Source organism: Aulonocara sp. 'chitande type north' Nkhata Bay, linkage group LG16 (assembly GCF_057382095.1).
Source record: "Aulonocara sp. 'chitande type north' Nkhata Bay isolate Kocher_YH1m ecotype deep benthic linkage group LG16, A_spYH_male_GT1.1, whole genome shotgun sequence".
Taxonomy (NCBI): domain Eukaryota; kingdom Metazoa; phylum Chordata; class Actinopteri; order Cichliformes; family Cichlidae; genus Aulonocara; species Aulonocara sp. 'chitande type north' Nkhata Bay.
Window position 1 is genome coordinate 24748429 of NC_141359.1, and position 12531 is coordinate 24760959.

At 40.8% G+C, this 12531-nt stretch overlaps 1 protein-coding gene across 1 annotated transcript in view; it reads right to left on the reverse strand.

Moving 5' to 3' along the window:
- The window catches only part of myo3b (myosin IIIB), a 70421-nt gene that overhangs the window by 5108 nt on the left and 52782 nt on the right, over positions 1–12531 (reverse strand). Inside the window, exons 35-37 of the mRNA XM_086266421.1 lie at positions 3934–4034; positions 3509–3555; positions 2957–3104 (exon numbers count right to left, since the gene is read on the reverse strand). Coding sequence (XP_086122547.1) covers positions 2996–3104; positions 3509–3555; positions 3934–4034 — 257 coding nt within the window. The 3' untranslated portion in view covers positions 2957–2995. The remainder of the gene's footprint in view (positions 1–2956; positions 3105–3508; positions 3556–3933; positions 4035–12531) is intronic.

The window sequence follows — 12531 nt, forward strand, 5'->3', positions numbered from 1 at the left end:
TTTTTGGACTTTTTTTTTTTTTTTTACAAAAACGTATTAAAGAAAACACAGGTGTCAGGCCTCCAACGCTGGCCTAACCTACCCGCTGTCCCCCAAAATGACCCGGAGGCTAAACAAACACAAGGGGTTTGGTTCGTCAGGTCAGAACATCCCTCATCGGAATGACAACAGCATTTCATAACATTTGCCTTTTTGCAACACATAATCAGCTATCCGAGGCAATTACGCGCACACCTCTGCTCACCTCCTCTCATATGCTAAAGCAGGCAATCAGCCAGGGAGTTAATTTGGCAGAGGAAAACAGGGGAAGAAACACCCACTCTGGCACCATTTGTCACTACAGTCCAACCTTGTTATTCAAACTAGCGAGCCTATTTGAAATTCCTCTCTGTGGTAAAACAGGGCCAAAATAATCAAGGGAGCATGATCACACTTAATTGATTCAGTGTACTTTTAAGATGCACTACAGGGTGCTGGGGTGACCTATTTCAGACTGCTCTTCAGAGGAACCAACTATCCCAGCAAGGGAGTAATGCACAACGAGGATTTTAATTATTGCAGGATCTGTGGCTACGACCGGAGGTGAAATGCTTCTCAAGTAACTGTGACACTACATTATAACACTGCCAGTGGTCCGGGGTTTTTACGCTTTGAATTTTTATGGACTTAAATATGACAATAAACTGAAAAATAGTTTTGTTTTTTTTAGCTTAGTTATAAAATCTTAATTTAGAAAAACCAAAAATGTTCCTTTCGTATTTTATTGTAAACTGTGCGGTGTTCAGTTTTAGAGTATTTCAGCTATTTATACTTTACTTATTTATACATTATATTTATACTCTCACCACTTAAATTCACCAAATATGTGGCTGTCAACACATGTCTTCATTTATAATGGGCACATTTTGTAGTCTAGTACTCCTGGGAGATCTGGGATACATAACTCAATTTATATGACCCTTGTACTGTGGGCACAATTCAGTCTATCATCAGAATATCTAATCAGTCTGCCTCTTGTGATGCTAGTTTGTCTTTTCTCTTTATTTTATAGCTCTAATTCTTAAAATATTACCTAAAAAAAAATCTGGATCAGAACAGAATTTATAAATATCACAAATATTTTCAGATATTTTTGTCCAGAACTCCCAAACTTTGTCACAAGGCTATAAAGCATACAGAAAAAAGCCCTCATCAATTGACGTTATGCTATAAAAAGCTCAATCAGCTCAAGACCAGCTCAACCAAAGGCTTAATAACATTAAATATGCGTACCTTGCAGTAAGTCTACTGAAAGATGTAAACACCTTTTAGCTACCTCTATTTATGTCTTCCTCACAGGAGACAGTATGTGCAACTTTTAAACCTATGTGGATTAACCACATCACCACTAAAGACACTGTGGCTGTTTAAAACAACAAACAGCACAGTTATGGTTGGAAAATGGCAGATTTAAACCACAGTGGTGTCAAGTGACAAAAAAAATAGAGACAAAAGCGTCAACCATGCAGAAAATTAAAAGGAGACTTGAGAGGTTAAAGAAGGAAAATCAAAGATTACTACTACAGCTTGTAGTAGTAAAGTAGTAAAGCCTCAGTGTCTCAACCCGAGTCTGACCCTCACAGCATTGAGCTGTAGGATTTGATGAACACCCTGGACCTCGTTAAACCCACCAGGATTCCTGTGAATCTGAACCTAAGTGGAGCTGGGTTTGCTATCAAGGCAGAGCTCTAATGTTTTCCCCGCTGAATATAAGGAGGATGAGATCCTCAGTCATACCACCCTACTCTTCCTATTAAGATCAAAATCTCCTCTCAGGCCCTCGGGTGTCAACAAAGGGAGATGCAGTAAATGATATGCAAATTGAAAAGAAAAAAAAAAAAAGCTCTACAAATCAACTCGCCAGCCCTCCATTTCCGACACTTCACATCTTAAAAGAAAATTCCTGTATTTAGGGTGAAATTCAAAGTGAGTTCTAGCTCTGCCTCTGTGAAGCTATGTGTGGTGATTCCAGCTCTCAGACAGCACAAAGCCCCTTTAACTACAGGCAACTCGCTGTGGGAGAACTCGTCGAAAGAGTTTTGGGTTTCACGAGGATTTGTCTCCGGATCCGTCTTAGACAATAGACGTAATGCTCGGGAATAGGTAGATGTTTCCACGTCAAGTTAACCCCACTGAGCTGAGCAGCGCACTGCCTGCAAAATGAGGGGCACTTCATTGTAACAGAGAAATGATGGCTCAATTCAACCCTTAGAAAAACAACTGAAAATTATCAATGGCCATTTAATGAGCTTATAATTTATCTAGTCATGAATATAAGAGGATATATAAGACGTGCTTCCTTTTATCTTTTTTTAAACTAAACTAGTTAGACTAAAGAATCAATCAATAAACCAATTAACAGCTACATGGACAATAGGAATATTCACTATATGCAGCCCCGTGGAGCTTGGATATTTGGGACAATGTTACTTCCTCTTTATCCTTCTCTTATGTGGGTTTTTATGAATTTCTGCACCATTTTTATTGCAATTTGAAGATTACATGCAGGATTTCAGCCTCTAGAAATAAAATTCTTTACCATGCAGTAGAACACATATAACAGAAGCTCGGATGTGTAACTTACTAGAGTTAAAGTTATCGTAATAAAAGAAAAAACAAGACTGGAAAAATTGTGCACACGAGGTAGAAATCTAGTACGTCTAGTCTAGTAGAATCTAGTAGAACTATGTGTTCCAAACTCTGAGCCGAAGGAAGAAACTATCCTAACACTGTCACTGATGACGAGCGAATTGCTCCTGTAAACACCTTCTGATCACTTTGCATTAGCAGACGAGGGCACGGCTCGCGCAGGTCGCTTATTCTGCACCGCTGCTACTTGCTCCACATACCGAAGCACATCCAAAGCAGAGGATGTTCTTTGGAGTGTCTGTCTACACGTCTGAAGCGTCTGTCTTACCGGCTGACATGGTTCAGCTCTGACTGACGAGGGGCCCAACTAGAAAGGGTGGGTAGGGGCGGTGGTTGAGTGCTCTTCCTCAGGGATCGACTCCACAGTTGACAGTAATTTGTAGTACTCATCTTCTCCATCCAGCACTTTGATTTGACTGTGATTTTTTTTAAGGAGACAAAAAGATAGTGGTGAGACATTACTGTGATAGAGGAATGGTGCCTTTTTTTAGTTTAATATTGTGTAAAGCTAGACATTTGCAATAGTATTATTTGCAGATGCACCTGAGATGAGGTGTTTGCTTAAGCATACTGCTCTGAAATAGAACGTCAATTACAGTACAGGCACAGTGCAGACCTTCAACAGTTAAAATTAGCATGATGACAAAGGCCCTAATATGTAACCCCCTCTCCAATGACGCAGAGCATCTCCTCATAAAAACCCTGTTATTTTCGGCTCTCCATTTACATTATAAGAAAACAACTCCATTTCTGGATTCTCCTATTCCACAAAGGGCCTGCTCTGTTTAGAGTTGCTGTAAGTAGGAAAGCAGTTATTTACCCAAGTTTTCTCGGCTTCCTCTTGCTCCCCTGGTAATCCAGAGTTCTCTGAGGAAAGGGCCAAGAGCACACAGTCAAAAGATGAGCAGAGAGTCATTAATTTTTAATTCAAAGTGATTTTGTGTTGAATGCGAGCAGATGCTGATAATATCAGAAGTCACAGCATAATTTTTTTCTGATCAAAGGGCTCAAGTGAGTCTGATGAAGCATGCATCTTGCTCAGCTTTGATAAACCACATCAATTATTCACCGTGAAGGCAGACATCCTGACATGAAAGCAACAGATAAAGAGCATAAGCACATGTTCAAGACAAGAGGCAGAGAAGCGTGGGGGTGGGGCTCCAGGGTCTGGCACAGGTAGGTTTAATTGTATTATCATGTGGAACCAAAGTCAGACAAAGGCCTTTATCGGCACTTTGAACTCACATTTAGCTGGTTGTAGTACAGGCTGTCTTCGGGGCTGTTGAGCAGCTTGGGCTGCTGGCCCCGCCGGCGAGGAGTTCTCTGCTGCAGCTTCATCACTGGACCTGCAACAGAGGAAACGAGGGCAGTGATCCAACCAGGCAAAAACAACAAGCAGCTCCAACATGATGCCGACGATGATGACAGCGGCGGTAAACCGATTCTGCCTTCTTTTTAAATCGGCGCCCGTGTGTGACGCAAAAGTGACAGAAACACTTTAAATTGACTTAAGTGAGATTATGTCATTTCATTGATGAGATGACTCAATAACAGCTTATTATTATTACATAAACCGCATCTATCACAGGTGCACAGCGGGGGATGTTTGTAGTAGCCGAATTACAAAAGAAACAGGCAGAAGTGACACCGTGCGTTCATGAAAAGTTCACCTTCACACTCAGAGAAGAGTTCATCCTGGTAATAACGTCAGTAGTTTTAAGCTAAGAAAGATCTCATATTTGTTGCTGACAGTCCTGGATCACTCAACTCTGCAGGATGTAGGCACAGAAAAAGTAGGTCAGCATTTAAAAGTGCAGATAATCTCATTAACTGTATTTCACTCAGTAATGAGTACTGCTCATTGCAAATATTCAATGGATGTGTGATTGTAACAAATGGAAAATAAGTATTTGGAATCTTGGGTACTTAAGAGTTTATAGGGTATTAAATGACTATCTTTACAAGATGAGAAATCTTAGTATCTGTTGTTTGAGGAGAAACATTTGGGCAGCACCTTCTAGTCTAGCTTTGTATTACTTTGGATAATAAGGGATTATTACCGAGTAATAGCCAATTCAACTCTTTACAATACAGAGGAAACTCCAACAATCGGACAGCCCCCTGTGTGCAAGCAATTTGCAACAGTGGGAAGGAAAAACTCAGGTTTAGGGAAGGCCAGCCATCTGCCATAACTGGTTGGGTGTGAGGAGAGGTAGCCAGGACAAAAGAGCCACATGCCAAGTAGTTAACAGTAGTAGTTATAAGACTAATATCACATAATTGGTACTAAGAGAGTAGAAAGTGGGTGTAATAATGTGGAAACAAGTGTATGATTATGAAGCAAAATCAGTTAATAATAGTATATTGGTAACAACAGGACCTGCTAACAATAAAATGTTAATATCTGTGCATTAAAAATTTAAAATACTAACTTGTGGCCTTAATCTCATAAAACAGTAATATTAGTTGATGGTTTAACACATAAGGATACTATTCACAGTGCTGGAATTAATGCTGATTTATGCCTGCAGCATTCTTCTTAGAATAAATAAAGATAACAGAGTACATATTGTGTTTAATGCTGTGACTTATTACCCAGAAACGTGTGGTAGTTTAATAACCAGAAAACAATTCTCCAAAATGCAAAACTGCCTGTTTCTATCCAATTCCTTAACCTATTAAAGGAAACATCAAAAAGTGTGCTGCTGATCAGTTATACATCTACTAATTGCAGCAGTAGTAGTCAGCGGAGGATTGTTCAGTGGAGCATTGATAGTTTTCTGGATTACACGAGTATGCAGAGGCTTATGATTAGCTACACAGAATTAATTAACTATTTGACAATATACACTATTAGGGTCAGGTGGCAATTTCCAGTGTACCACAACTGAAATTAGTGAAAATGTCAAAGTGTTAATGGCAGAGGCAGAGAGCTCTGCGTGATGGTAAAATTCAAACAAAGTAATAAAGACTGGAAAATAAAGTGGAATCCAACAGGGTGACATTTTGGGGAAAAACACTAGTTAGATGAGACGAAGGATGGCTGCAGGGAGAAAAATGTGATGATACTACAGTGTCATATCTATCAGAGCTTATAAGTCATAGATCAACATAGTAAAACCAGTGCAGTAATACCTGCATTCTTACTCATATCCAGTAGGGGGCGACTCCTCTGGGTAAAAAAAAAAAAAAGGAATCTTAGTTTATGGAAGTCTATTGGAAAATGGCCTTAGTTCTCACTTAATCTATGTATGTGGTAAAAACTTATCTGATAAATTTATAGTCTCAATAGCAAGATTTAGGTCTTACAGAATATAAACTGATGCTCATGTTGTAAATTGTGGCCCCCATTGTACTTCAAGAGACGATAAAGATGAGTATGTTTTAGAGCATGGCTACTTTGTAATTGACAAGTACTGCTGTTAGAATGTGCAGTGCCCTTTTCCCCCTCAGTCAGAGCCTCCCCTTTCTTCCAATATGGTAAAAAAGCTCAAGTCGAGGCTTCCAAGCGGGAGTCCATAAACCAATGGGTGACGTCACTGTGGCTATGCCCATATGTGGTCTATGGTTATGCCACCCAAACACAAGTGAATGCAATTTAACATTTAAAAGTTTTAGCGGTTTTAAAGAGAAGTGACGTCTATTTTATGGCCAATAAATACATATTTTCACCGTGCACACTTCAATAAGAGCCTGACTAAGCAGGTCTGCAGGATTCTAGATGTAGATTTTCACCCTTCCAATTTCCACTCAAATGAGTGACACATGGAAGCTGCGGTCAGTGTGTCAAAAGGAATAAAAAGCAATTACTACATTCAGATCCTGTCTTACTGAGTGATTTCTTCTCTGCAGATGTGTGAAGGCTGTTCTTCCCAACTGCACCACAGAAAGGGAAATCTTATTGGCTTACCAAAGACAATTAGAAATGTGACAATGTGGATATTCAAACATAACACAGTAATAAGGGCTGGCTGCTCTTCCTTACTACACCTTGCTTAGCATTTCAAAGTTCATTGGTTACAAAAGTGTGTTTTTAAAGCTCACCATCTATATTTAATGTCTGACAACGTTTCATCCTCTTTGCCTGCATTTCATGTGAGACAGGACATTTCTTCATCATGTCTTGCTACCTCTGCTTCTCTACCTTGACTAAAGCTGCATTTGCCTTTTCCATCTTAACACTACTTTGTACTCACTTTGAACAGACCTCATCACATCTCAATCCTATACATCAAAGAGCAGGATCCCCCGCCACCCCTTCAATCTTTCCTCGGCTTTCTTGATGTTATTCAAACCAGCACAGGTTTACTAAAGTCACACTTTGTAAATGCCCAGAAAGTTCCTGTCAGTTTTGAGATATTAGCCAACTTTTACCGTGAATCTTATCTACCCATGCCTCAGAGGTGCTAACTGTCCGCTGTGTGGATCCCCGTTACCCCTGAGTATTTGAGGATATTTGGAAGAAATCTCATGTACTGAGGCAAATAGCTCAGGAAAAAAAAAGCAGCTGTGTTTGGATGCATCAGAAGCACTTAGGTTTTAGTCTCACATTAAAATTAATTGGACATTATGCTCTTGCTTAGCCTTTGAAACCTGAAAGAGCATGACATGCTGCAACGAAGAGAAAAATCAGCACAAATAAAATGTTCACACTTTACATCTCAGTTAAACAGTGTCTGTATGTAGGACGTTGTTCTGCTAATGATGCAGAAAATGGTTTTGATAAGCAAATGTTTTATTCCCCTGAAATTGCATCAAAGCCCTCAATCACAAATAATGAATCCTAACGTCCTTGAACAGACTTTTGAAATTAAATCGTATTATGAAACAGACTGCGTACTCTGTGCTTTCAACAAAACACATTAGCTGTGACAGCACGTCCACAAGTATTTAAGAATAATGCAAACTCTTACCTGCATATAGTGCAATTAGGACAATACCCAATTCCCTGATGACTTGAGTGATTCATAGATTATGTTGAAAATGCAGAAAAACAACATTTGGAAACCTCAAGTGAAATTAAATTAAAGGGGATTTATGTCTTTCCTCTTTCTTTACATGTACATATATATATATATATACAGTTACAGCTTTGGATACTCCTTATAAACACGGCTAAAGATAATAATGAGGCCAGAGTATGTACAAGTAATCCCTGTGAGCCAAAAGCTCAGACATCAGTCTGCTTTTGAAGCTCTGTTTCTTTTTTTTTTCTATTTTTTCTACTCGTGCTTTTATATGTCTGTTTATGAATATCCTCAATATTGTCTTCTCAGGCAGCTCTTGCTGTGAGCACAGCAGTCCTACCCACCTGCTGTTCAAATCTTCTGTTCGCGAGGGACAGCCAATCAGAAAGAAGCTGGGCTGAAGGGAAAGGGAGGTAAAAAGTCTCAGGGGGCCACGCCAAGGCCTACTATGAGATGAACAAGGATTACTTTAAACTGTGAGTCTTTCTCAGTCAGTTATTCTTTTACATTTAAAAAAATATATAGGGTAGGAAATGAGCATAATAGGTTTCTTTAGCTGATGCTTTAACTGTGTCCCAAGAACTGTAGCAAGTGAAAGCTAAACCCGATGACTGGCTGTAAAGAAAACTGTGGCCAGTAAGTTTACTCAGCTGCAGCTAATTAACATAAATCCTGCTAAATAAATAGATAAATAAATGTAAACACTGTTTTCTACCAGTTGGTGTCTGTAAACATGAGCTTCAAACGGCTTTGCGAAACAAACAAAACTCTGCATCACTTTTAGTCGTACTGCGAGGAATGACAACATCTGTTTGTTGGCCGATCCCCCCACAACTCTCAACAGCTAGTGAAAATTTTGTTTTAATCGTGTTCAGGTCAGGATAGATTCTAACCCCTTGAGGATATCTTTTTTCCCAGCAAATGTCACAGTAGGTGAAAAGTATTAACTGATCTAAAACGAAAAGACTAAATACCTCCAAATTACATTCCCTACAACTGAAGCTGTGTTTACTGCAAATACCACTATCAAGACAGAAGCCAAATGTGGAACCTTGTCTGTTTTCCTGCAAAGTTATGTAAAAGCTACTCAGATGGATTTCATGAAACTTGGTTGAGAGGTGGCATTTGTGCAAAAAGAAGAAAAATATTCAGCATTGGCTCGGGGTCGCTTACTTCAGATTTGTGGGATACGGTACTGGCACTGGAATTCGCTCTTTTACAGCTCCTCTTTGTCAGGATGGTGACGTAGAACTTTCAATAAAAATTTATTGAAATGTGGCAGAGGTGGCGAATTTGGAAAATAAGGGCCTACGTGATAAAAAAAATAATCATGTAGGACAATGACCTTGTAGTTTAGTACCCACAGTCACACAACAACGACTGCACTCTTTGATGTTTTTAATGGAAAATGTTGCAAAATCTCTCAGCAGCTTTATTATTTTATCAGTTTCTACTAAGACATTTTTTTTCCTACTGACATTGATGAGATATTAATGTGTCTGTTTCTACGGGTGCAGTTCTTATCTCTCAGGTGCTGTATCTAACCCTGCAGATCTCACAGGAGGTTTAGCCTCACAATTTATCCATCCTGACCTGCAGCGATCAGAGCGTGTAGCAGATCAGAGGATGGGTCAGGCCTCCCATCTCTGTGCCTCCATTTGGGAAATCATTGTCATTTGATCCAGGCCAGCCCCAGAGGAATGCTGCTCCTGCAGATACATTACAGGCAGGGAGCCTGCCAAACTGGCTTCTGGCATGGGAGCACAGCTTGGACACGGGCGGGCAGAGCTGGGAAGGGGTCAGGCAGCGGCTCACACCAAGGGTTTGCTAAATGATCGTGGGTAACGTTTGCTGTTTGGGGTGGGGAGGAATAATAGCCAACTGGGAATACAGAGGCAGTAAGTTTCATGCAATATTGATTTCTCCCTATCAAAAGAAAGCCAAGCAGTGTTTGCTCTTCTTGGTGAAAGACTTACATATTGTACATGTTTGCTTCTTGAGATAAAAAGAATTCTTTTTTTTTTTTTTGGGAGATAGGTACTTCTTTTATTTTCAAAGACTAGCAGATGAGACGTATTACATCTCTAAATACCACTTTGAAATCCCTTGAAAATCAGAACGCTCTTCAGAAACAACATAAAAGAGCCGCTAAAAGGGATTTTTAGTGGAATAAATTAGAGATGTATCGATTTACTTCCAAAGTCACGTGCTGCAATCACCTGACTTCTCCCAGACCACAGAGAACCGCTCGGGTTTTGTTTATTCAGATGGAGAGAGCAGAGGCACCAAAAGGCATGGATTATAAGGAAAAATCATCAGCAGAGGCCTTTGATGTCTAAATGAGGCATGTGCAATCCAGACCCCTCTCTTTACCTCACAACCGCCTCTTCACACACATCCACGCACACATTAGCCCAGACAGCATGCACACAAACGTGCACACACATGCACGCAAACAGTAACAGATATTATTCTTAACTTGCAAACAAAGACCCAAACCAGATATGCAAAGTGGAAGAGCATTTCCAGAACTTTCTCTCATTCCTTTAATAGCCAGTCATGTGCTTTAAATTAGAAGCCGAACTGATCAAGCCTCGCAGATAATGCAGAAAAAGGGGGCAGATCCTGCATCTGTTTTCACTAGTGCAAGCAGAGGATGTTGTTACTTACAAGCAATTTTTCACACTGAAATCAATCATTTCCACTGACAGCAACTTTTGGAACTTTGACTCCTGACAAAAATGCTTGCTAGGAGGAGAAATCTGATTGTGGGAGTCGATCATTTGTCACAAGCTTAATACATGTAATCTATAACCCTGACCAAGAAGGACAAGTAAAAAAGAATAAAGAACGATGAGGGAGAGATGAATGACAAGAAAAGCCAAAAACAGATTAAATATGGAAATGAAGGGCACTGAGCCTTTTCTCTCTTGATCAGTGGAATACCAGCAAATTTTGCTAAATAAAATTAGTACAATAACAACCTAATAGCATTTTGTGCTTGGAAAAGTTTGCTAAAGTACACCAAGTGACTCAATCGACATGTGAAAAATCACAGAGAACTCTGAGCATCGTTTTCCACCTTGATTTTAATGTCTGAGGAGATTATTCTGTTGGAATTGTGATGATGAGTAGTTTGGAAGTACATCCTGTTAACTACTCCCACTGACATTAAGAGGATTACGTAGGTAGCGTCAGACAGAGGCAACTCCTTCCGTTAAGTTGAGTCTTTCCTATCCCTTCCAAATCTCTGCTGCCGCTACGTCGAGCCTGTAATTTGCCTAAAACTGAAGGCATCCGGTGGAGACGCGGCGATATGTGGAGACAGACAGATAAATCAAAAGGCTGAGAGACAGCGAGAGGGAGGGAGAGTATTTGTCTAGAGAACATGGAGAGGGTGGATCATTTGTCTGGCAGATGCATGTTGATACCGTGATGCTGCTTTGGTGGTGATGGTGTTGGTGTATGAGGGGGGGTGGGGGGGGGGGCGTTGTGGAGCAGCACCTGGTGGCTGCAAACCTTGTGGGAGGACATGCGGGAAGACGTTTAAGAGCTGAGGGAAGGAGCAGGCGGAGAGGAAAGTGAAATGTTCTTGTGAGTGTGGGATGACCTCAGTGTGGGGAAAAACTGCGCCCACATTTCCAACAAGCGCTCCCAGCTGCAGCTATAAAGCACAGAAACAGCTCGGAGCAACAACCCAAATCAATTCTTATTGACTGTACCGTGTTCTGTGCAGAGGGGATGCAACTATAACCATTAAGACATTACTTTAACTATTTTCCTGTTTTTCTTCTTGTTGTTTCATACTTTCAAGCCAGCAGGTTAACCATCTTCTGAGGCACAGAGGTAATTGGGCTGTGTCGTAGCCCCACTTTATCACTGTCTCTCTCTTGACATGTATGTTTACCACAACTATAATCTTCAAAAAGCCTGTTAACATAAGTAGCTCAGCTTTCATAAACCATAAAGTCAGCTCTGACTGATCCTCGGCACCATCCTGTTTACCACGCTGAGGAGCATAAGCAGCGCTCTGATCATATCTGCTGCTTGCTAGCAAAGGCTTTCTTTCTGCACACATCTCTGTGACTCATTTCCAAACATGTTGCATTAATATTTAGTGCTCAGGAGACAGGTGACGGAAGGTGACATCGCCTTGAACGTGTAGCTTACAAGACAACACTGCGTATGTGTAACTTTTTCCGCTGAGAGAGCGAGAGAGAGAAAAAAAGAAAAATCAAAGGTTGGTGTTGAAGACAACTGCGAGCGCCTGGAGTACAAAGTGTTTTAATGCTCTCTCCCCATCATAAAATACAGCACTGTGGGTATCTGCCTAAAGAGGGAGAACAGTCGCTTAGCCTGGTGTCGGATATACAGTGAAACAGATCTCTCAGTTGAACACCAGGCTTTTTAAAATCATGCAGGAAAGACCCAACGTCCGTCAAACACATTGAGAGGTTCCAGGTCACGCCCTGGTGTTTTGGCTTTAATGGGAGCAGCGTGTAGAGAGCGCGCGGGTGTCTGGAGGGGTGGAGTAATTCGATTACCACGGTTAATTCTCTGTTTTTTTTTCCCTCTACTGGTGTCCTGAAACACTCCAGGTCGAACTCTAGCCCGAGAGAACCAATGCGATCACCAGAGGCGACGGCAGGATGAGACACAGGAAGAAGTCTGGTCTCCAAACATCTGGCAGGGCAAGGCTTCCATGACTTGCTCAACCTCGGGATGAAAAAAAAAGACCCTCAGATCTGCAGGGATCAAAGTGTGCCCTGGGTGCATGAGCCACTGTGGTCTCCCTCAACATATTCAAATGGGGTTTCCTGAAAGACGTCAGAGCCACAAGCAGGAACATAAATGAAGCAGGAAAAGAGGCAATGAT